The 24,663-nt window shown below is 39.3% G+C and overlaps 1 protein-coding gene across 1 annotated transcript in view; it reads right to left on the reverse strand.

Moving 5' to 3' along the window:
- Positions 1–24,238, reverse strand: part of LOC124253288 (dopamine beta-hydroxylase-like) — a 35,229-nt gene extending 10,991 nt beyond the window's left edge. The window contains exons 1-14 of the mRNA XM_046687031.1: positions 24,151–24,238; positions 22,830–22,888; positions 21,194–21,261; positions 20,803–20,937; positions 20,252–20,490; positions 19,195–19,310; positions 15,085–15,273; positions 11,972–12,055; positions 10,434–10,610; positions 10,117–10,219; positions 5,398–5,564; positions 5,049–5,231; positions 2,506–2,565; positions 847–974 (exon numbers count right to left, since the gene is read on the reverse strand). Of these exons, the coding sequence (XP_046542987.1) occupies positions 847–974; positions 2,506–2,565; positions 5,049–5,231; positions 5,398–5,564; positions 10,117–10,219; positions 10,434–10,610; positions 11,972–12,055; positions 15,085–15,273; positions 19,195–19,310; positions 20,252–20,490; positions 20,803–20,937; positions 21,194–21,261; positions 22,830–22,888; positions 24,151–24,238 (1,796 nt within the window). The remainder of the gene's footprint in view (positions 1–846; positions 975–2,505; positions 2,566–5,048; positions 5,232–5,397; positions 5,565–10,116; positions 10,220–10,433; positions 10,611–11,971; positions 12,056–15,084; positions 15,274–19,194; positions 19,311–20,251; positions 20,491–20,802; positions 20,938–21,193; positions 21,262–22,829; positions 22,889–24,150) is intronic.
- Between the last annotated feature and the right edge of the window lie 425 nt (positions 24,239–24,663).

A 24,663-nucleotide genomic window follows, 5' to 3' on the forward strand; every position in this document is an offset into this window, starting at 1 on the left:
ACGTATCGCCAAGCACCTTTCCAAGACTATGGAACCGTAATGAGGGGCAACACGTCACCAACCCAGACCCGATCGACAACCAATACGAGGGGTCTTTCAGATTGATCAGCATCGTCGGTTGCGACGTCAATTGTGTCAAGGACATAGGCGTATGGAAATAACTTGACGCATGTTTAATGACGTCATGCAAAAAATGGACAAGTTTGATGGCGGAAGTGTAAAGATGTGGTCTTCTATCTCCCATGCTGGTAGAACTGGGTACACGTCCAGGGCAATTTAAGGACACAACGTTACACAGATGAAATTCTTCTGCGTTCCTATTATCCAACAGGAAAACGTCATTTGTCAAGACAACAATGCTCGACCTCACACGCGAAGACAACTTCCAAGTACTTCCGTGTGACTGTCAAGGTCTCCAGATATAAACCCAATGGAACATGTGTTACATGCTCTTGGTCAACGTCTGCGATCACGTTAAAACAGCCACAGAACCTCCAACAGTAGGCAAAAACACTGCAGGAAGAGTGGGTGAACATTCCCCTGGCCACAATTCGTAATCTCATTGGTTCCATGGGGCGACGATACATCATGGTGAACAAACAAGACATTGAGAATAGATGACCTTCACCTTGACGTTCTATGGTTCAAGTGTTCCATGATGAACTTTAGTCAATAAAAAGAATAATAATATCTTCTACTAAACTTGAACGATTTATTGTAACTATTGACTATTTATATGACACATAAAGTATACATTTGAAAACCACGTTTGCGTTTCTGTTTGTTGTTGTAGAGTTTACATTCAGTCATAGAAATGGCGACAACACTTGTCCTGAACATACTCACTTGTTCATGAATTTGAAGAACGACTGTAATGCTGATGTATCAATGGAGCTCTTGCATACTTCCAGATCCACACGGGGGTAGTAGTGGACATAGTTTACACACATCTCGTCTGTTATGGCAAGACCCCCCTACAAAACAAGCAGCATGACGTATGTGTGTAGGTCGTGTATTTGTCATGTCATTGAACGGTCTGTCCGTGGCTGCTGAGCGTCACGCGAGATGGACATAGAATATAATTACAATAATTGTGAAAGAAGCTTACCTGTGACCAGGTGATCTACGATGTACCACCCTATACATATAGTTTGATGATTTGTCAGTGTAAGGTGGGTGGACAGCCCACACTATCCGAAGAACGACCACTGAATATGTGTGAACAATAACGCTGTAATTTCAGAATATTTATGTCATTAATCGTATTTGAAAGATCATCAGTGATAGAAATGTTCGAGCACATGCATTCGGAAAGAGCCGGCAACAATACATGTCTTCTGGACATACGATAATCTTCAATGTCAGACCGCCAATTAAGTTAAATATGTCTCACTGGTGTCATCAAGTATAATTACTGATCGCATATCATTACTGATTTGAAACAGAAATGCTGACAAGCTGACAGGGAGGAGGGCTTGCCAGTCTGTTCATTGTCATTTTATTAACACGCATGCTACTACAGATGGTTTCAAACGATCATATCTGCTGCATCCGAAAGTCTTAATAAGTGTTGTGTCCGTACAATACTGTTTCCACCTATCTTCTTTCTTCGTCGCTGGCTCTAATACAAGTTTATTACTCAAGTGAAAGTAGATGTATTAAGATAAAAAGGCAAAACTAAGACACAAAATGTTCCCCAGGGATTTGAGATTGATAAGATGTGCTGTTGAGATTGACATCTAATGATCAATACCAGCGCCAAAATACCAGCGCCTTGAGCATGCACTAGTGCGTGGATATGTGCGTTATATAAATATCCAAGAATAATAATAATAACGCTATTTGTAATTTTAGCTAAATCGTCATCGTGAATCTATATTTTCAAAAGTTGTTGGAGCGTGATCAGTTTTGATAGCGTTACATTTTGATTTTGCCTTTTCATCTTAATCCATCTGTCTATACTTTTCCGAAGGGGGAGAGTGATCTATGGTATTGTATTTCATTGTAATACAGTGTTGTAATTGGACAAACTACTGCAAAATCATTACAATGGGATTACACAATAGAGTGGCAGCACAATATTCAATAGCGGTATCAAATATGGTAGAAGTTAATATAATGATAATATTCAGCTAGCAGCAGCAGTGGTCAGGTTTTGAAATTGGGCCTAGACTGGATACCCAGGATGAAAACTAGATCGTCACAGAAACCATTGGTCGTGGTGTAATGTGAGGTGACAGAGGATTAGGCATCTTCTATCAAATCACACATTTCGAAAATGTCTGCGAGCCGTCCGGGTAATATAACTCACAATAAACACAGAACTTTACTCACGAAACGGTCCTGTTTGGAACCATCGCACAATTCATTAAACATAAAGTACAAAAGTCAGCAGCTACAAGAACTCTCCCAAACAAACGAAGTAGGAAATGATACCTTTTGCAAGTACATAAGAATAACTGGCTCCATTATATATATTGCTCTTCAGTGATTCAAACAACTCACCACAGTGACGTTCTTCCTCGACACTGTGTTGTACTCACATGTAGTAACCAGCGCATCACCCTTAAACAAATGCATATTCATTTGGAACAGGACAAACAATTGCATTTATTAATCGGTACTAATGTTAAATACTTTATCACACATTCTATATCCGCCACAAACCATCTTTTTAAGAATCTAACGCTAAATCTATTATCTGTCAAATATAATTTGCTTGATTGCGTGAACCTTCCACCAACATGAAGTTCATTTTGCCAAACGTTTACATTTAATCACTTTGAACCATTTAAACATTTTAGGCATTTATTTGTCATTTATTTAAGGAAAAGCCAGGCTGGCTAAAGGTACTGAGTTTTAAAGATGTTACTGTTTCTTTAAGTGGCATATAGAAGCTGGTATGATGAAGAGGAACACTTTTGTGTGGATAGACAACTCCTGTATTGCAACAGATGCGACGTTTTAACACCGCTATCAAGCAAATGCTTCTACTGTAATAAAGAAGTGTTCCTTTTGATGTTACTGTTATTTATCTAAATGGTCTCTGATTGTCCTTTTACGTTTTTGTAACGACTGTATTGTTTATGTGACGTCTTTTAATGATTGCAGAATTCATAAAAAGATGGGTTAGATGAGACAGAATAATCAGCAGCAGGTGTGGTGAACAGTAAGGTTAGGATGATATGAATATAACAACCCAACTTTGCAACATGTAAATCGGAATAAAGGTGGTATGATTCAAAATCCAACGCAAATTCAACCACAAAGGTCTTAACGTTCCCTGCAAAACCAGAAGCAGATCCACTCCACCGTTTCCTGAATACCTTCAAACATACCTATCATCATATGTATTATGAACTATGTTTGACAGTGTGACATCAGTTGACAGTTGACACATGCCCATTCAGTACAGGTTCTGTAGTAGTCGCAATAAGAAAGTTATGAACAATTTCGTTTAATAACCTCACTTCCGGTTTAATATGAAACGTGCCTGATCCAGAAGAAATTTCAATAGAACATTTCTAGTTTTATTACATTGACTTTAATTTTAATCGTAACCGTAACTTTCATAGTGTTCGTATATAAAAAAAGAACGAATGTAATTCATTAATAGAAGCAAACATGGCACACCATTTACTCATTTTGTGGGGCCGATAAATAGGGACGCACAACGTTACCAAGAGCGGACATTTTCACAAGAGTTTGACATGTAATCCTTTAGAAATCACATCATTATCAATAACCGAGCACAATGTCAATATCTGGTGTTAAACCACCAGTGAAAGTTATGTCCATTGTTCTTGGAAGTGTTGTATTAGCATAACTGAATAACTGCCCTTGGGCAATTATTTCTATTTAAAAACAATAAATTGTACTTATTTTGATAATCTTCATCATGCCTAATACATTACACGCGTATTAAATAAGTATGCCCTCGTGGTGTAAGCCGTTTTTAACAGCGTTTAAAATTCCCGCCTGCCCGACCGTCCGGAACGGTCTATTTTCATCTCGGGCGGTCAAAAGTAGCCTGCCCGGTAGTCTGGTAGATGTTTTTACCCCTAACAGTAAATATTTCATAATATCAGACAGGTTCTCTTGTCGTCAGTTTGAGGTGTTTAATGTATTATGATAATTATAACAGACCCAGGGAACCAGGCTGATGTACTTTCAGTTTTACTCGGAGCATTGCCTGTAAGTGCTATGTTGTTCATTGCGATGCCTACAAACGGTAAAGTATTCAGAAACCTGATTTTTTTTCATTGTTGAAAACCGGACAGGAAGTTTGTATCCGGACTGATATTTTTTTAAAGTAACCAGTCCGGCTGCCTGGCTTGGAATTTTGGAAGTTTAATCCCCCTCACTACGGTAGTTATTTAAATAAACTCTGCTCGGGCTAATGCAGAGCTAAAGCCCACGCAGAGTTTATTTAAACAACTACCTTGCAAGGGTGTTTAACCTATACTGACCTCTCCAAACTGATATAACACCCTGACCCTGCTCATTGACTGTTTAAGAGGTTTAATTCGACGTTTATGTATTGTGTTTCAATCGTGCTGGAGGTTTTGTTCCAGAACATCAAGATTTAGTACTGGGGGCTTCTCCTGAGCACAAGAAAAACCTAAAATGATAAAATGGCACACACTTATATGTGGTTTATGCTATGATAATTTTGTGTAAAGTTTGGTTTCTCCACACCCACGTTGTTAATGTTCACTGTAAAACAGCAGTCGTCACTGTCAAACTAACCCACCACACCGGTGGCGTTGGCTCTCTACAACAAACAATTAGCCCCTGGTGCCACATTTCTACAAAGTCACATAGATGATGGCAAATAAGCTCACATCACCTTAAAAGTGTTAATGAACTCGGACAAAATTCCCAAGGTCGAGCTGATAATGGATAGGTTTTCCAATTCGTGACTAGTTGTGACGTATGGTTCATAACTTCCTCTTATCAGATGCCATGCAAAACATGCCAATGTGACGACTTTAACTAGTACATACCAACATAATTAATCTCAATCGTCTACAATTTAGTAAACTTACAGGGAGAATGTTGACAGGAACTGGCAGCCGCCTGATCTCTTGGAAGTGGGGACTGTAATGATTGTCGCGATTAAGCTCTGGTAATTCCCTGTCGTCTCGAACATGGCGAGTGTACACTTTTTTCCCTGTTAAATGTGTGTGGAGCTGTGAGGCGAAGATGTGTATCCCTCTGGATGGAACACCCTGTGACATGATTTTAGCATATTTTAATATCCACCAATGTTTATAAAGCGTCCATTTGCAAATGTTATACTGCACAGTACAGTTGTGATACTGTTTTAACTAACATAATTCAATAAAATGTAACATTGATTAGATATCATTGAAAGACCATATTTAAAATACTCACGACTTGAGTACACGTCTGTACACAGAATCCTGAAAGTGAGACAGAAGGAAGTCCTGGGGGTAGAGCCATTTTGTCGGTGTATTCCAGTCCTAGTTCCATGATTCCGGAATCGTACTGCCTCAGTTGGCGAGTTACATAAAACCGTATCCCTGAACTGTCCACTATACCTACATTGAACACACAGCAGACATTCAGTTAAAGTAATGGGAACAGTCTTCCTTCAAGATTAATTTAATCTGTGGAACAGATCTGTGAGGTTTCATGCTCGTTGATAAATGTCTGATTAAGTGGGTGAGCCCAAAGGATGTTTTTGCTTAAAATGAGAACAAAATAACATCGGCAAAATACCGTTCAATTACGTTGACTTGTTCATGACATTGAATTGTATAGACATATATTTGCAAACCTTTTTGAATAATCTTTTGCAACATCAAAACAGGACTATAAAACTATAAAAATAAGAACAATGTGTTTCAATCAGTTCACGTGTAGTAAAAAAAAATGATGAAAAATATTATATGAAAATACTGGGTAAAATTAAAACTTTAAAAGTGAAAAGCCGCCCCCTTTTTAAAGATAAAAAACAACCCCCAAACAACCAAAACGCCGAATGAACTATGAAATAAATCCACAAACGTTCGTGATAAACACGCGTTCGGGGAATGCATATTCATGTCAGGTTTTCACAATTCGGGTATCTTTATAGGAAATGCATAATGAAAGCAGGGGTTGGGAGTTTAACATTTCAGAAAAGTATGACAAGAATATATAATTGCTATGCATAGAATTAATTGTTTGTGTGCGGTTACAACTCGTACTTTGAATATCGCGTTGTGCAAACATTGAGTAATAGAAGGGCCGTAAGTATACATTTGTTGGAAGAAGTACACTTTTCTGTAGATCTGAACTCTTGATGAGTGAATAAGCTATTGCGGACAATAGTGGACAAATATTACATTGAAAACAACAAAGGTTCAGGTCTGGAACCCTATTATAATGACCAGTCGCATGAGTTATTTCCCTCATTGCAAAGAAAATAGCATGTATTTCAACTTCAGAAACGTTTCACCCAGAAGTTTGTATCAAATATTAAGCAGTCACTGAACCAGTCAACTCTCCATCACTAGTTAGCCAATATAGGGTGTGATGGATAACTTGCAGGAGGTTTTCGTCTTTAAAAATACACCTCGTCTGGTTGGAACGATATCCTTCAGAAAACAGGAATTCCTTCTGTTAGATGACTTTTAATGTTTACCTTCACCGTCAATGATGTACCAGTATGAGACGGTCCTGGGCAGTCACTGTAACTGAACCTAACTGTATGCAGCAACAGTAACGGTGCAGTTCACGTACTGGTTATGCACCTAATGTCATGGGGTACTGGATATTATTGAGCTCTTAGAAAATTATATCCCGGTATATACATGTATCGGAAGTAAAGGGTAAAGGGACCCCGACTTGTGCCTTTCAACTTACCCAGTGCGGAACGCATGACAACTGGAAACCTTGATAGAAGAAGCATATGCCTCACATAATTAAGTTCGACAAATACTTCACATTCGTGACCGGCCGCAAATAGGGCCTTAAATACAGGTATTTTGGCTGATTTTATCCTTTCAGCCATATACTTGACCCATAGTAGGGCCGAGTATTATGTGTAACCTTTAACCAGTAATACTTGTACATTATTTCTTGCGTGGGTATTTACTGAATCCACAATTTAGTTCTTCTGTACTAGTCTAGTCTCCATTTGGTACATTTGTAGAATTGGAATATTGTAAAGCTTTATTGTGATATAAAATCTTCAAATATAGGAAGGGATCTTGTCATATAAACATTAATGTCAAGTATGAGAATAGATAAAACTATTCACGATAAACATCCTATGCTTGGACGTTTATGTCTGTAAAACGTAACACCAAACACATCCTAGTAGGGTCAAGAATCATTCCTGATTTTAACACTTCCATGGCTGTCATGAATGTCCCAAGGATTTTTAAAAAGAGGCACATCAGTATGGTCTTGTAGGCCTTAATGGGGGCCATTAAACCGTCCACTAATTTCGTTAACTTCAATTATCGGGGCCTTGGGTTAACAAAAGTGACATGAGGTGGTGTAGAATAACTTGTTAATCAGGGTGAGGTTTTGCTAGATGAATCTGAGGAACATTCCACAGGTGGCTTTGACCCAGGATATACCGACAGATAAGTTAAGATCATATTAAGAGACATTTTAGTCGAGGTGTAACAAGGAAACGCCAGGAATCTAACGCATTCCCCGTAGTCTTGCTGTGCCAAAATATATGCAACTCTTCAATACCAACAATGGAATAGTACAACCAGAAAAGGTGCATTTCCCCCATTCCCCCTTTTAAAATCGAATAATCTTACACCAAGCATGAATCATAATTAAGTGGTACTGGAGGAATACCCCCCCCAAAAAAAACCCAACCCACACCCCCAAAAAAACAACACACAAAACACACACACAAAAAAACAAAACAAAACAAAACAAATAAAACCAACAAAATACAAGAGCAAAAAACCCGCAAAAATCAACAACAGTAAAACACCAAAAAAACAACAACAACAAACACACACACACCCGAAAAAACAACAACAATAACAAAAAAAAAATACAACCAACAAAAAAACAAACACGTCCGACAAACACAGAAACAACATAAAACACTTGGTTTGTGAGTTTAGCAGAAGACCATTTGAAGTATACAATGCACTAGTAACTTTTCAAAGATTTAAAGCAGGCATATTTGCATGACCATACTTACACGAGTGAGAAATATTTAAATAATAATTTGTTCAATTAAGTAATTGTCAAATCTGAAATTGATCACAGTTATCCATTCACATAATTTTCACAGCTAAAATTTTTCCTTTACACTAAACAGAATTTGTTTCTGAGGATAGTCAAGATTGCATATTCTTTTGTACAGACATTCTATATTTGTACAGATGCATGCTGTCATGTGGCACTCAATACATTCTGAACTGTCATGGATGACAGAACTGAGGAGACGTTTTGTTTGTGAACTGTAGATATGTACATATTTGAAAACATTCTTATTTTCAGTAACTGAGTGACCTGCATTGCCATGTACGACAAGATTAATATCAATCGGTGGATGACAATATTGACAAGAAGAATATGTCGTAACCTTTTTGGTTTGTGATTGGATCTCAAATGGGGAAGCTGGTGAAAAGTCTGGAAGTAACTCGGTACGAATCTACATTTGTTTAGCTAATGGATTTGGCATATTCACTAATGTCCCGAACAGGATAAATAATGTCGTGAAACTGCGAGTGTCCATTAGGCAACTGATTCACCAGTTCCTTTGGCCATTCTGGAATTTATGTTCATATTGGGGGGATATATTGGCAGTTATTTCAATAAAAATATAGGGTTGATGTTCATTGGCAAACGAACACATTTCTCTGAGAAATGTCAGGTGAAGTATTATATAGTTTCTGAGTCTTCACATTGTGCCAAATGTCGTTAGTGTTAAACATGAGTAGGGTGATGTTTCACGGTATAACTTCATGTACTGCGTGTGGAGGGACTGGCGCAGGTATGGAGCTATTGCATATGTTCTTTCTCTATACTAATATGGAGCTGATGCAGATTTACTTTGTGAGATCAACAAGCAGATGACGTCCTGCCAGTGGGATCACTTCTTTCCACGTTAATCTCTGATATCTACTTAACCCACTTAGAAGAAACCACTGTACACACATTCCTGTAAACTGCCTTTTGTTGGTACAGGAACCTGTATCAGTTACCGCGGAGTCAACAGTATCATTTCTCTGACCTTTCACACCTGGGTGATATTACTTTTTGACTCAATCTTGTATTCAAATTTGTTTTTGAGAAACTAAGATGATCATTTTAATGATATATACAAACAGTATTCATGAGGATTTGGGGGTCTTGTACGAAGTTTTCCAAACATTGGATTCAAATGTGCATAGTCACAGACAGCCTGGAAGCAGCACTTTTAATTGTAGTTTCTGCTGGGAATCGTCATACGTATAACCACGATCTCATCCTGTTCAGTACATTCCCACTATATATCGTGAAGGATCAGACTCCTGATTGATTACATCAGATCAGCAGACACAGATACTCTGACAGATATCCTTCTGGTATATCTGAAGCCCATGTTACTTTACCAATGTCATTTAAATGTACAAGAATATTATAAGCAAGTTTGGGGATTCGGCTATGATGCATTCCAAGAATATTAAACCATAATTTCAAGCATCTAAGTTGGGATCTGATGTATAATAGATGGTGTAATGGCCACATTTGCCATAGAACATGCAATTGGCTGTTGATGGACGAAAGGTTAGGGATTTTTTACATGCTAAGAGATGTAGCTTTTCGAGACAATCGTAACGTTGGAATCGCCATATTTCTGATCCATATTAAAGGATCGGTTGGATTTGGGCATTAAATCATTTAAAAAATATTCGGTCCACGTTTTGCCTCAGCTTCTTATCCATGCCTCTGTTACAGTGCATATATTTCTTGAAACATTTTTATATTTTTCACAAATTATTTTAACAAAGGACATCCGTAGATACACAGCGACTTGCACATATGCGATTTTGCTTTGTTAAGAATAATAATTATTGGTGAAAATTATCAAAATGTATCAAAAAGTATTTGAACTCTAATACCCCGTTTTAAGTATGGCGTTACCTTGTATATGTTCTGGATTGTTGTAATGAATCTCCAATAGAACATATGGAGAAGAATCAGTACCTCCGACGGGAGAACCTGCCTCTTCAGGGTACACAATAGGCTGAAACAAGGACTTGTAAGTGCAGACATTGGACACACTACCCTGTTAGTCAAATTATCAAATCTCAAGATTCAATAAATAACATCATTTATTAAATAACTGATAAGAATTGTGAATGTTTCCAAGTTGTACGCTTCCGAAAATTGTTCACATGCTTTTAAGATTAACTCTTCGTCGTTAGCGGTGTTAGATGTAAGGAGCAACATTAACTTACCCCCGCTCCCATAGCCCATGCACCTATGACGTTTCGGCATTTACTTAGTGTTGGTGGTTTGTTTTCAGCCTGTCCTGGTCCACTATAAAATGGCATGTGGTCCCCCACGCCGACACAGTGGAACACTTCAATGTGATGGACCACATCTTCACTTCCTCTGTCTATCACGCCTTCGTACTGCAAATCATCATGGCCTTGACGAGTCAAACATTAAATGCTTAATACGTGTCCTGTGATTATGTGATGCAGCACTTAATCAATGACATCAGGAACACTATCATTTACTACATATGATATGCTATATGTTCCACTCCAAAAATCAATCGCAAACCGATTGAATTTTATCAGTCAATTTTTAGGAAATGAGACTGGTCGCCAAAACAGGTCATGTTAACTACATGACCCAAAACTGAAGAAGTGAAATTCATCACAATCGAGTCAGCTTCGATTAAGGCACTATTTCACACCACGCTTCTCTAAAAATGACGTCGTCATATGAGCGAAATATTCTCAAGTACGACGTTAAACCCAATTTCACCTCACCTCACCTTCTCTAAAAAATGAATACAGCATTTTCCTCAATAATACTATATGCCCTCAGGGAAGCTACCATATAATTTCTTCCCCCGCAAGAAATTACGCATTACATTAAAATATTAAATTAAAAAGTTCGAATGAATTAATGCAACGTTTAAGTAAATCGACTCTCGCGCCCTCTACCGGCCGAACAGTATTTCAAGCGAACCCCATAGAGCTATGTCTCTCTTTACGAATATCCTTGGCACAACTTATGATTGAAACCAGTTCGGCAAACTACGACAAAACCGCGTGCGACAGTTTTCGATGTACGGAGCAATTGTTTACGTTTCATATTTGGCCAGTGTTCTCCGTTCGGAAACTGTTCGCCTCGAAGTTTCAATTCTCGACTTCAGGCAAGCCGTAAAGGATAATAAGTCATCAATAGGAAGCTGATGGCATCAATAGGAAGCTGAAGTGAGTGCATGTGCCCCAATATAAATAATATAGGCCAAAATATTGTTGGAAATGTGTGAAATTGTCAAAGTGTCAGTAACAGCATCAAACGAAAGGGCGGGGTTGATGTACAGACAGCGGTGTACGAACGAGATCGATATGGAATATAATTCTTCACATTTTGCATGTTTTTGCCTATAAACACACACTTGCATGCGGTTACGTTTCACTGAACGCCCAACACACGCTCAGAGATTCAATTTAACAAAATATGGGGCTATTTCGTTTCAGTTTCTTGTTCTTCCATACATACGGCAATGCCACGCAGTTAGTTTGAACATGGTACAGGCGGCCAGAAAGCTTGAAAATAAGAGTAGAACACAATAATCACGTGCAGCGAATCACGTCGCAAGCGAACGCACGTGTCGTGGAATAGCATAGTTCAGTCAATGAAACTGTAGTTTTTGCGTTTTGTTTGTTTTCCATAAAGCAGATGTTGGGCAGAATCTTCACTGCACATTAATTGGTTAACATATTTAACATAACATTTGACTTGAGGATCCTACCTGAATGATGTGATGTTTGTGGCGAAGCGGCGGAAGACGCGTGGTGTGCCACCAGTAAGTAGTTTCTGTCGCAGGAACATGCACCTATAAATGGTAAGACAAGGATTAGATACTGTAATATGAACAAACGAAAAGAGAACACTATGCTACATCATACACACGGAGCATGCAGTCTGTAGTTGATATCCGGAACATTAATTGAACGGATTTCCAAAAGTATTATTTTTCCACACGAATTGAAGAGGGGGCTTGGAATCTGTTCAATGCCAGTACGACAGTTAAGACATTATTACCTTCATAAACGGATCTGTTTTCCTATTTTAAGAAATTTCTCGTAAAATAGTACCACATACTGGGAATCGTTTTCTTGCATTGTTTCAGCGTTTCAGGCAAGTTACAACGACGACGGACAACGCTAGGTCACGGCCACATATCTGGCAGACTATTATTCCGCTTGGAAATTGAGTCTAATTTAATGGACTAGGTTATTTTACTTTGAAATCAAAAGTTATTGACAGTAGTGCTAAATCTCCCATTTCACCTGAAGAGGAACACTTTACAGCTACAAAACTTTAATATTGGAAAGCACAGATTAATTTATTGAATTATGAAAATAGTTATTTGATGACGAACGTTAACCTTTGAGGAATCGAAGTTATCATTTTGGTGAAAAATAGTGCAAATTAATTTCTATAAGGCCATGTATTTGAATTAACACTATAGCACATGCAAATTCTGAACTGTAAGGTTACAATTCTACTTATGTTTCCACATTTCACAAATCGCAGCACTGTATGACATTAAGATGACATGAGATTTTAGTAATGATGAATATTGTAGCGTAGTAATATCATATTATACACCATGTGATGTAGTGCACATGTGCGTGATGTACAGGAACGGAACTGACACTTGGGGAGTAAAAAGGCATATCGTCAACACTTAGTTGTGTCGTCTCTGCTCCTAGGAACAACAAGTCAGGCAGTGAAGGGCCCACAAAACACTACAAATATGATTTCAGGTCAATATTTTCAGAGTATATACCTTCTTCACGTACTTTCGGTTTGTATTATGATACATCATGTATACTTACTTAGAACTTGAAACTAGAATTCCCAAGGTTCAAGATTGGTTTGTCGTATATGATTTTGTTACTTTGGGTTTTGATTATTTGGTTTATCAGAACAGAACTTCAAACAAGAAATAACACTGTCTGTAGCTATTTCTTAACAAAGGTTTCAGTGCTACATATAACAAAGGGGGTACACAAGAGGGCTTGAGTAATACACTATGACGTGTCAGTTCAGGAATCCCATGTTTCACGAAGTCGTTGGTATCACAGTCAGAGGACCACTTCCGCATTCGACAGAACAGTAGCTTAATGACCAAGCAGTCTTGAATTTAATCGACAATGTGTCTACTTTGAGAACCGGATATCCAAGGGCTACTCAAGTTACGGACCTATCGCAGGACAAGTGGCAACTCACTATAACAAGACACCTATAGATGCAAAAGTCATTCCTGCCCTTCGGTTGTAGGGAACTGGTGTTATTAACCATCCTCGGCCATCGAGGGCTAGATACCCAAGTTCTTATGGGGCAGACACGAAAGTCAGTGAAACTGATTACTCTAGCAAAGCCACTACAATCCTTAAATCCGAGAATGAAGCACCATATCTTACGACACCTGTAAAAGGTAAAACTCACCTCTTGATAGGGGTGTATTAAAGAAAAACGGACAAAGCAATAGAGAAGAAAATATCCCAAATCATGAGCATAAAAGTAGGTACTGGGAGATAGTTTACATATAGAAATTAATCATAAGTTTGCCCAGACCAGAGAACCTGGAGACGGGACTGGGTGGGGAATGGAGTTTGCGGAACCAAAACCAGTCAAAGTTATAAAATGTAGGCTTGCTTCATTAATGAATTTAGCATCGTAGATAGGGCTGAGCAGAAGGGAAATAATAAGGTACTGGACCCGACGCTCTACTTTATGGGGGGTGTTGTGTTGTTTATTGGGACCAGCATTTGTAGGTGGGTGAGGTAAGGGACTTTATTAGGGTTTTACGGATGGTTTTTCTAGTGTTTTGATATTTTGTTGTCACCCCCAGTCTGGTAGTTTACAGTGATTTTTTTCTTCTTTGTGTGATTGATGTGAAACTTGATATCAGTGCAGGGTGTTTAGAGGGGTACTAGCCAGCTGGTGCCTATTGTGAGGGTTTTATATTGTTGGGAGTTTAGTTCATCATTACTGGTGGGGAATGGAGGACTGGAGCAGCCCAGTGTGGACATGATCTGTATCTGTAGGAGGGGGTGATTGTCTGTATCCCAGTGAGTGCCGCTTATTTCTCTCATTAGCTCTGAATCGATTTGACAGGAGTTGACCAGATTATGAACATGATTTATACAGGTACATAATTCCATATATTGAAGGGCTTTCAAGTCCTCCACTGGAAACGAAAAGGATACACTAATTTTTTTTATTATGATAACCAATCAGCCTACGCAGCCACGTGCGGCTGTAGCCTTTGAGGTGTATATATTCTGTGTATAAATGCAACGTTTAGTGATAGGTAAATCCGTATTGACAAATTACTGTGGGAGTCACAAATCGCAAACGTAAAGCTTTACACATTAATTGTCTCAATAATATACTTACATCACGTATTTACTGATGTTATGTGTCATAAAAGAGAAACTTAATATAGAGTGCTATGGCGTGGTCACATGACTTCATCCAACACGTTTCATAGTCAAATAAAGAAAAACCCTAAAGTTACTGGTCCTTTTCAGTTTATTACATCAGCAGTATAGAATATGAAGCGTACACTCGCCTCATCAAATGCTCCAAATGGTTGACTTCGAATATATTTTGTTCAATACCTTTTATTCAAATCATCGCCTTGATAATCTGCCGAACAACGGTTATTACGAACTAAAAGTATGAGAGATATGAGAGATAACTTCACTAGTGTCTGTCAGATATCACGTGTTTTACAATCCGCTTTTGCTTTACAAACAACAAATGTTGAGAGATAACTGTATACAGACATTCGTGTAATGATCTGTGTGTGTCAAAGTGAGTCATGCCCTAACACAGACGAAGACCTACCTCAGGTGCCAGTATGCTGAAGGTCCAGGTGTCAGGTGGAAACTCCACTGCTGGTATGTCAGGTTTTAGAAGCTGGACTCTTTGAAAACCATGGTTTGTGGTGGAGATATTGATACCGGACACTGACGTCACATAGGGTGTTCGTTGGCCGTCTTCAATCAGGAAATAAACCAGGTGAGCCGTGCCATTCTGTTGAACAATTATCACAATTACCTCAGATAGCTAGTGAATGACTTACAGTGTAAGTGTTTGACTGTATATAACTGTTGTATCACTGTGTTCACTGCAGGGAGTTCAAACAATATTGGACAATGTGGCTGAGTTCACCATATCAGGTCATGGACCAATCCACAAACAAAGGGATGTCTGTGAGTGAAATAGGATTTTATCATCTCTGCAAAGCAGATGACCGTCTTCATTGGCAACGTAGGAGCGGACGTAAGGTTAAGGGCAAATTCATTAGGCAGAGAAAGTGTGAAATCGGGGATTCCTTTTCTTTAATACTGAAGACCAGAAGTTCTTTGATTTCGGACGTGTCATCATCAAACTAAAAGCATGTTACACATCGATGCCATAAAGCTATATGACGGCAACCTGTAAACTGTGGAGTCTTGACCAATATATCGTGTGCAGTGATTTACACAGTCTGGTCACCGAGTTTGGCCAACAGATCTGCCTGTTCGCTTCTTATGACCAGCATGGTAGCTGATGAATTATTTGAAGCCACTTGAGCACCTAAAATGTATGATATATTTATGTGATATAGTACCCTACTATCGATGCTTCATTGGCCTGTTGAATATCTTTGGCACATTTGAGCGTGCCCTGTAGGTATGTCCCTGGAATGTTTCCCAACATTACCAAGACGTTGCTGACAGGGATACGTTATTCTCTGGCGTCAACGTTTATATCAAACGTTTATTTTCTTACATTAGCCCGTGTAATACATAGTTCAGCTGCACATTCCTCGATGAAATTTGGATCATACACATAGCTGATTTCGGTTTGAAATATGTTAGCCTGTCTATCAAGCACAGGGGTATGATATTCAGTACTTCTGATCCCTCCAAAAGCAACATCTATTTAGCGGTTTTTCAAGTTGATAAAATCCTTTGAGACACGATCTAATGCCATTCTGACAGGAACACCTGCCTCTCCTTTAGCTCTGTGTTTCAGAATTGTTTCGGGGCGGTGGGGTAGCCTAGTGGTTAAAGCGTTGACTCGTCACGCCGAAGACCCGGGTTCGAATCCCCACATGGGTACAATGAGTGAAGCCCATTTCTGGTGTTCCCCGCCGTGATGTTGCTGGAATATTGCTAAAAGCGGCGTAAAACCAAACTCAGTTAGTCAGTCAGTCAGAATTGTTTCAATTGATTTAGAAAGACTTTGTGAGGCAGCGTTTCACTACCGGCCTCACATAATGTAACACTGTATCCTCTTGGGAGCAGGACAGTCCGTCTAAGTGAGCGTGAGGTTGCCGATTTGTAACTATCAGCAAAGAAGCTCGCAACTTGGGCGTGACATTTGACAGCAGCCTCAGTCTTGAGTCTCATGTTAATACCATCTGCAGGCGAGCCTATTTCCACATCAGAAATATTGGGCTAATAAGGCGGTACCTCGACCAGCATTCAACCATCTCACTTGTCCAGGCTCATGTAACATTCCGCCTGGACTACTGCAACTCCCTCCTCTTCGGGCTTCCCAACCACCTGATCTAGAAACTGCAACAAGTGCAGAACACCGCAGCAAGAGTTGTCCGCAGGAAGAGGAAATTCGACCACATACAACCAGTCCTGCAGGACCTACACTGGCTGCCAGTGCGCTACCGGATACAGTACAAGATACTTGTACTGGTGTTCCTGTCCCTCCATAGCAAAGCACCAGATTACCTCAGCAATCTGCTCAACAGATACCACACACCGAGGACATTGCGCTCATGTGACAAGTCTCTCCTAACTGTACCCTCCTCCCGTACAAAAACGTTTGGCGACCGCTCTTTTGAATGTGCAGGACCCCTTCTCTGGAACAGTCTCCCGCTTGACATAAGAACCGAGCAAACATTGTCCACGTTCAAATCTAAGCTCAAAACTTTCTTCTTCAATATGGCATTTCAGTGACCCTTTTCAATTATCTCAGACACTAGCGCTTTTGAGCAGCTTACGCTGGATACTAGCGCTTTACAAATGTTTGTATGTATGTATGTATGTATGTATGTATGTATGTATGTATGTATGTATGTATGTATGTATGTATGTATGTATGTATGTATGTATGTATGTATGTATGTATGTATGTATGTATGTATGTATGTATGTATGTATGTATGTATGTATGTATGTATGTATGTATGTATGTATGTATGTAACACACGGAACGATCAGTCTTCAGTGGGTGTACATGACACAGGTGTATTTTCCATCGCTTCCTTAGTTCCACATAATACCAGACCTATAAGCCCAGGGTACGCCACAGAATTAGGGGCAGACTGTAAGAACGTCGGAGTTTGGGCTGAACTCTATAAATATTCATACGATGAACTCACACAAATAGTTAATAAATATGCAGATGCTATTATATAGTAAAGCTTGGTCAAAGTGTCATGAAGTGAGATCACATATACTAAAAGAAACTCACATGTCCTTGATAAACGATTCAATGTATAAAGTTCAGTTTAGACTATTACAATTGGTTTAAATTATTCTATCCATGATGGTCCAATAATTAAGACGTATTGTTATTGATCTAATGTTCTAAAGTTCAAATTCCACACAATAAACGATCAGTTCTAAGATCTGTGTACAGAATGTCTACATGTGCTCAGTAAATTTCCAATACTCATAACCTGATCAACCTTCATGCGCAATGACAAGTCTCATTGGTCAAGTCATGATCTCTTCAAAGCTAATGCATCTTGAAACACACGATTGTCAGTGTGTATTGGACCTCCAAACTGCCAGATTATCACCTTTTTGGGCAGGCAGCTATATCTTAGCTATGAAAAGACACATAAACATGTATACTAGTAATCAACTTATCAACTCTTCACCAACTCATCAAAATTCCTTGCCAAACGTGACTAAATAATAAACTCTGTTGATGCGATAGTCCATGGGCTGATATAGGTGACCCTCCCCCCCCCGGGGGAATTTTGAAGACTATATTTTTTTGAAAGCTTATCATATGAACATTCAAATTCCAGGTGTTTGCAGGCTGGGTGCGGGGGATTTTTCCCGCAGTGACCCCCCAAAGGGGGTCAGGGTGGGAAAAATTTGGGAAAATTAGTTTTCGCTTTTTTCACAAAATACATTCTAATAACTGCTTTCTATCAGGATCTATACAAATATTTAAGGTTTATTGATAAGTTATAGGTACAGGAAGACATTTACTTTGAAAAATGCATTGCGTCTAAGGGAAAAATTAAACTTTATAGGTGTTTTTCTACACTTTCTAGTGGGCAATTGTTTTAAGAAGGTATTCTTGTTTCAATAGCTCTAAAATGATCAAAATTAATGTTACAGCTATACTTAAAGCATGAAAAGACTTTGAGATGGTTTATTGTAGTCTGGGTGCTGGGGATTTTTCATGCCCTGACCCCCCAAGAGGGGGGCCAGGGGGTAAAAATTTGGGAAAATCAGTTTTTCTTTTTTTCGCAAAAATACATTCTTATAACTGCCCTTTATCAGGAACAATGAAAATATCTAACATTTATTATTTAGTTAGAGGCACAGGAAGACTTTAAATTTGAAAAATGCATTGTGTCTAAGGGGGAAATCAAATTTGAATGCTGTTTTTCTACACTGTCTAGTTGGCAGTTGGTTAAAAAACGTATTATTTCTTCAATTGCTCTAAAATGATCAAAATTAATGTTACAGCTATACTTAAAGCATGGTGGTTTAATCTCACTTTGGCTTTTTATAACATTGAGTTACCATTACTTATATTTATGTACCTTTATGCCGAATCATCATAGATTGTGTCCACAAGACTCTCTATATCAACTTCGTCTGAATCCTCCGTTCTACTCAAATCTAAGTTCTTGCTGGATATTATGTCAGTCAACCCTCGTTGAAGGATGTTGCCTATGGTCCATTGACATTTCAGAGCATTTACTCCCCCTTTCAGCCACCCATAGCCCACACGGTGAGCAACACCAGGGGGATTCTTGTCAGCTTGACCAAGATCAAGGCCTGGTGATCGCACGCTGCAAGTGCATGTGTAGGGAGTCTCTGCAAGATGGAAGGAGCCTCATGACTACATCATCATAGCTTGTCATAGTCTGTCCTCCCTTGGGTTTTAACTTCTTCATGAAGATTTGGTAGCTCATTTACATTGTGTGTGATCTGACCATACATATGACACACAAAGGAATCCAAAGACCTCAACAAGTCAGTAGCTATCTCATCAGAAAGTCCTATCATGGATAAATCATTCACAAATTCAGGGTGAGATTCGAGAAGCTCAATGGGGAGAACTCTGCCACGTCTGACAGGGGCACTGGTGGCATCACATCCTGTAAATGCATGAAAGGCTGGACATTGCACAGAGTGGACCCTTTCAGATTGATGATACTTTGTATATCCAGAAGTCTTCATTTGTCACCAGTGCCCTTGTCAAATAGAAGAGAAGTTTTCACCTTTTGAACAACCTTCAGAAGCAGAATCAACACATCTGTATTATCTGATCATATCACAACTTGTGCAGCAGAAGGATGCTGAGCATCTACATGCAAAAGTGAAGAATGAACCTAGTTTCCGCATCTTCCTGTGATTAACACAAAGCATTCTCTGAAGTGACATGCTGATTCGCCATCCGTGGTCATCAACATAAAACACTCTTCACCTTTCATAAAGAAGACTATTTTTCCACTGAAGTTGAATTGTGTATTTGTCAGTACACCATTCATCAAAGATCAGTTGTATCAATTGCCTTTTGTGCTTGGGATTGACCATAAACGATTTCCAGTTAGATGGGGTTTTATAATTTGGGCCCTGAACCAAATATGAGCTGTTCATCTTCTGTCTCTCTCTAATCACTTGATGGAGTCTTTTGTTATGAATCTGTGACAAACTCCACTCTTTCCTAATGTGGAAGCATCACAGAAACCTTCTCAACTAGCTTCTCATATGTATCGGGGATGCCAGTGAGGGACTGGAGTATAGGGCATTACCATCTACTGTATGCACAGCATCAACAGCGATCAAATCATGCTTCTTTGCATCAGTCTCCAGGTAGTGCAGCAGTTTGGCTTTGTCGGTTTTCTCTGGATAGCCATCATCTGTTGCTAAGGCCCATGGAACAGGTGATAATGGGAATGAAGATGTCTTTTCGACATCAGTGTCATGTTGCTCACTCAAGAGAACCAACTGAGCAAATACATTTGTCTCAACTTTCATTTGGATGAGTCGACTTCAAGGAAAGAAAGTCTTCTCTATGAAAGGTGAAGAGTGTTTTACTTAATGGTTGATGACCACAGATGACGAATCAGTATCTGTCACTCTAGAGGATGTTTTGTGAATGCTTTCTTCCAGGGAGAAGCGGAAACTAGGATCATTCTTCACGTTTGGCATGTAGATGTTCAGCATCCTTCTGCTGCACAAGTTGTGATATGATCAGATAATACAGATGTGTTGATTCTGCTTCTGAAGGTTGTTCAAAAGGTGAAAACTTCTCTTCTATTTGACAAAGGCACTGGTGACAAACGAAGACTTCTGGATGTACAAAGTATCATCAGTCTGAAAGCGTCCACTCTGTGCAATGTCCAGCCAGCCCTTCATGCATTTACAGGATGTGATACCACCAGTGCCTTTGTCAGACGCGGCAAAGTTCTCCCCATTGAGCTTCTCGAGCCTCACCCTGAATTTGTAAATGATTTATCCATGATAGGACTTTCTGATGAGATAGCTACTGACTTGTTGAGGTCTTTGGATTCCTTTGTCTGTCTTATGTATGGTCAAATCACACACAATGTAAATGAGGCTCGCTACCAAATCTTCATGAAGAAGTTAAAACCCAAGGGAGGACAGACTATGACAAGCTATGATGATGTAGACATGAGACTCCTTCCATCTTGCAGAGACTCCCTACACATGCACTTGCAGCGTGCGATCACCAGGCCTTGATCTTGGTCAAGCTGACAAGAATCCCCCTGGTGTTGCTCACCGTGTGGGCTATGGGTGGCTGAAAGGGGGAGTAAATGCTCTAAAATGTCAATGGACCATAGGCAACATCCTTCAACGAGGGTTGACTGACATAATATCCAGCAAGAACTTAGATTTGAGTAGAACGGAGGATTCAGACGAAGTTGATATAGAGAGTCTTGTGGACACAATCTATGATGATTCGGCATAAAGGTACATAAATATAAGTAATGGTAACTCAATGTTATAAAAAGCCAAAGTGAGATTAAACCACCATGCTTTAAGTATAGCTGTAACATTAATTTTGATCATTTTAGAGCAATTGAAGAAATAATGTTTTTTAACCAACTGCCAACTAGACAGTGTAGAAAAACAGCATTCAAATTTGATTTCCCCCTTAGACACAATGCATTTTTCAAATTTAAAGTCTTCCTGTGCCTCTAACTAAATAATAAATGTTAGATATTTTCATTGTTCCTGATAAAGGGCAGTTATAAGAATGTATTTTGCGAAAAAAAGAAAAAAACTGATTTTCCCAAATTTTTACCCCCTGGCCCCCCTCTTGGGGGGTCAGGGCATGAAAAATCCCCAGCACCCAGACTACAATAAACCATCTCAAAGTCTTTTCATGCTTTAAGTATAGCTGTAACATTAATTTTGATCATTTCAGAGCTATTGAAACAAGAATACCTTCTTAAAACAATTGCCCACTAGAAAGTGTAGAAAAACACCTATAAAGTTTAATTTTTCCCTTAGACGCAATGCATTTTTCAAAGTAAATGTCTTCCTGTACCTATAACTTATCAATAAACCTTAAATATTTGTTTAGTTCCTGATAGAAAGCAGTTATTAGAATGTATTTTGTGAAAAAAGCGAAAACTAATTTTCCCAAATTTTTACCCCCTGGCCCCCCTCTTGGGGGGTCAGGGCATGAAAAATCCCCAGCACCCAGACTACAATAAACCATCTCAAAGTCTTTTCATGCTTTAAGTATAGCTGTAACATTAATTTTGATCATTTTAGAGCTATTGAAACAAGAATACCTTCTTAAAACAATTGCCCACTAGAAAGTGTAGAAAAACACCTATAAAGTTTAATTTTTCCCTTAGACGCAATGCATTTTTCAAAGTAAATGTCTTCCTGTACCTATAACTTATCAATAAACCTTAAATATTTGTTTAGTTCCTGATAGAAAGCAGTTATTAGAATGTATTTTGTGAAAAAGCGAAAACTAATTTTCCCAAATTTTTACCCCCTGGCCCCCCTCTTGGGGGGTCAGGGCATGAAAAATCCCCAGCACCCAGACTACAATAAACCATCTCAAAGTCTTTTCATGCTTTAAGTATAGCTGTAACATTAATTTTGATCATTTTAGAGCTATTGAAACAAGAATACCTTCTTAAAACAATTGCCCACTAGAAAGTGTAGAAAAACACCTATAAAGTTTAATTTTTCCCTTAGACGCAATGCATTTTTCAAAGTAAATGTCTTCCTGTACCTATAACTTATCAATAAACCTTAAATATTTGTATAGATCCTGATAGAAAGCAGTTATTAGAATGTATTTTGTGAAAAAAGCGAAAACTAATTTTCCCAAATTTTTCCCACCCTGACCCCCTTTGGGGGGTCACTGCGGGAAAAATCCCCCGCACCCAGCCTGCAAACACCTGAAATTTGAATGTACATATGATAAGCTTTCAAAAAAATATAGTCTTCAAAATTCCCGGGAGGGTCACCTATATCAGCCCATGGACTACGAGTGTTAGGTTTTTCTTGCACCCACATTTGCATGAAAGAGCTGCATGAATCGGATCGGGTCGGGCACCACCCTGTTCGGAAAGCACGTTAGTTTGGTTAATGAATAATCTTGTCTGACCGAATGATATCAGGTTGTTGATAAGTTGTCTGGATTTTGCTGGAGATTTTCTTCAAGTATAGGGGATTGTTACCATTCAGCCTGCCCATCTGTTAAATGGTGTTTGGCTTCAAAGGTTTCTTACGTCTCTCGTTCTGTTATCTATGTTTTTTTGGAAAAATGAAATTTCATCATTACAACTTACCTGACGGAAGAAGACCTAGAATTAAACTACCGGGCAAAAGAAAGTTATCACCGACTTCACTTGCCCAAAAATAGAAACAAAGACGTATGTCAGATTTATGATAATTATTTTACGAATAAAAATCATTTTCAAATAAAGCGACAGAAAATTCATTGTAATGCTGGTCTTGCATTTTTTGGAATTCATTAAGAAAAAGTCAAGTGGTCAAAATTAAACATTACACAAATCAGAGTTCATTCAAAAAGTGCATAAAGAGTCGCATAATGAGACAGGTAAGGAGACACGTCATCAGTAGCGAGTGTCACTACCCTGGGCATCCAACAAACGTGTCTTCATTGACGTCGTCGGATGACGTCAGCAGGAATCCCGTTCCATAAGTCCAAGAGAGTCTGTTCAAGTTCCTGTCGGTTCGCTGGAGGTGGTACACGCTGTCTCAGCTGACGAACAAACTGATCCCAGAGATGTTCAATGGAGAATTCTCGGAACAATTCTTGTGGTTGTCGTGCTGCAAAACGATTCTTCTTGGCTGTTGTCGAATTAAGGGCACCACAAAATGTCTCAACATTTCATCCCAGAATCGATGGGCATTCAGATTTCCTCTGATCATAATCAGTCTCTTTTTCTGGCCACACATGCCGCCCCATACAATGACAACTCCCTACTCCATCGAACGGATGAACTTCATGAATGCAGTTTGTCACCAGTCGCTCCCCTCTACGTCGAAATTCTCAACCGACTTCCATCTGTAAAGAGCACTCTCTCCCAGTCACGTCGCTGCCACCGACGTACAGTTCGTGCCCAATGCAGTCAGCGTTGAGGGTGTAGACGGGTCAAGGCCATTCCGAGGAAGTGGCAGTAGACTCGTATACCAGCCATGGCAAGTCGTCGAAGAACTGTTCGTCTGCTGACGGCCTGTCCTGGTGAACTGTCGCCGCCGTTGTCGTCGTAGTCACGCATGTGTTCCTGAGGTGGATCTGTCGGATGTAGCGGTCTTCGGCCGGTGTCGTGACTCTTGGTCTTCCCGATCTTGGGCGGTCTTGGTACTGGCATGTTTGCTGGTATGGGTTTATCAATTTGCTGATGGTGGCCTGGCTGCCAGCTTGCCAGCTGACGTTGTGAAGCCCCCATATTGGTCATATCGATCGCCCTGTCTCTTTGCGCTTGCGTAAGTCTTGGCATATTCGTTGTTTTGTTTTTTTGTTACTGCATATTTCTCTGTCCAACAATCATGCATGGACATTTGGAAAATGTCCTACAATTACGTTTTTCATGTTTTGAAAAATGCACGATTTGTACGAAGTCTTCGGACAGCTGCATTGTTATCGGGAATGTTTTCTGCTTGGGTTCAAACCTGTACCAGAGTTTTTGGGTTTTATTCTTTT

Source organism: Haliotis rubra, unplaced genomic scaffold, assembly GCF_003918875.1.
Source record: "Haliotis rubra isolate DU_JTF1 unplaced genomic scaffold, ASM391887v1 Scf538, whole genome shotgun sequence".
Taxonomy (NCBI): domain Eukaryota; kingdom Metazoa; phylum Mollusca; class Gastropoda; order Lepetellida; family Haliotidae; genus Haliotis; species Haliotis rubra.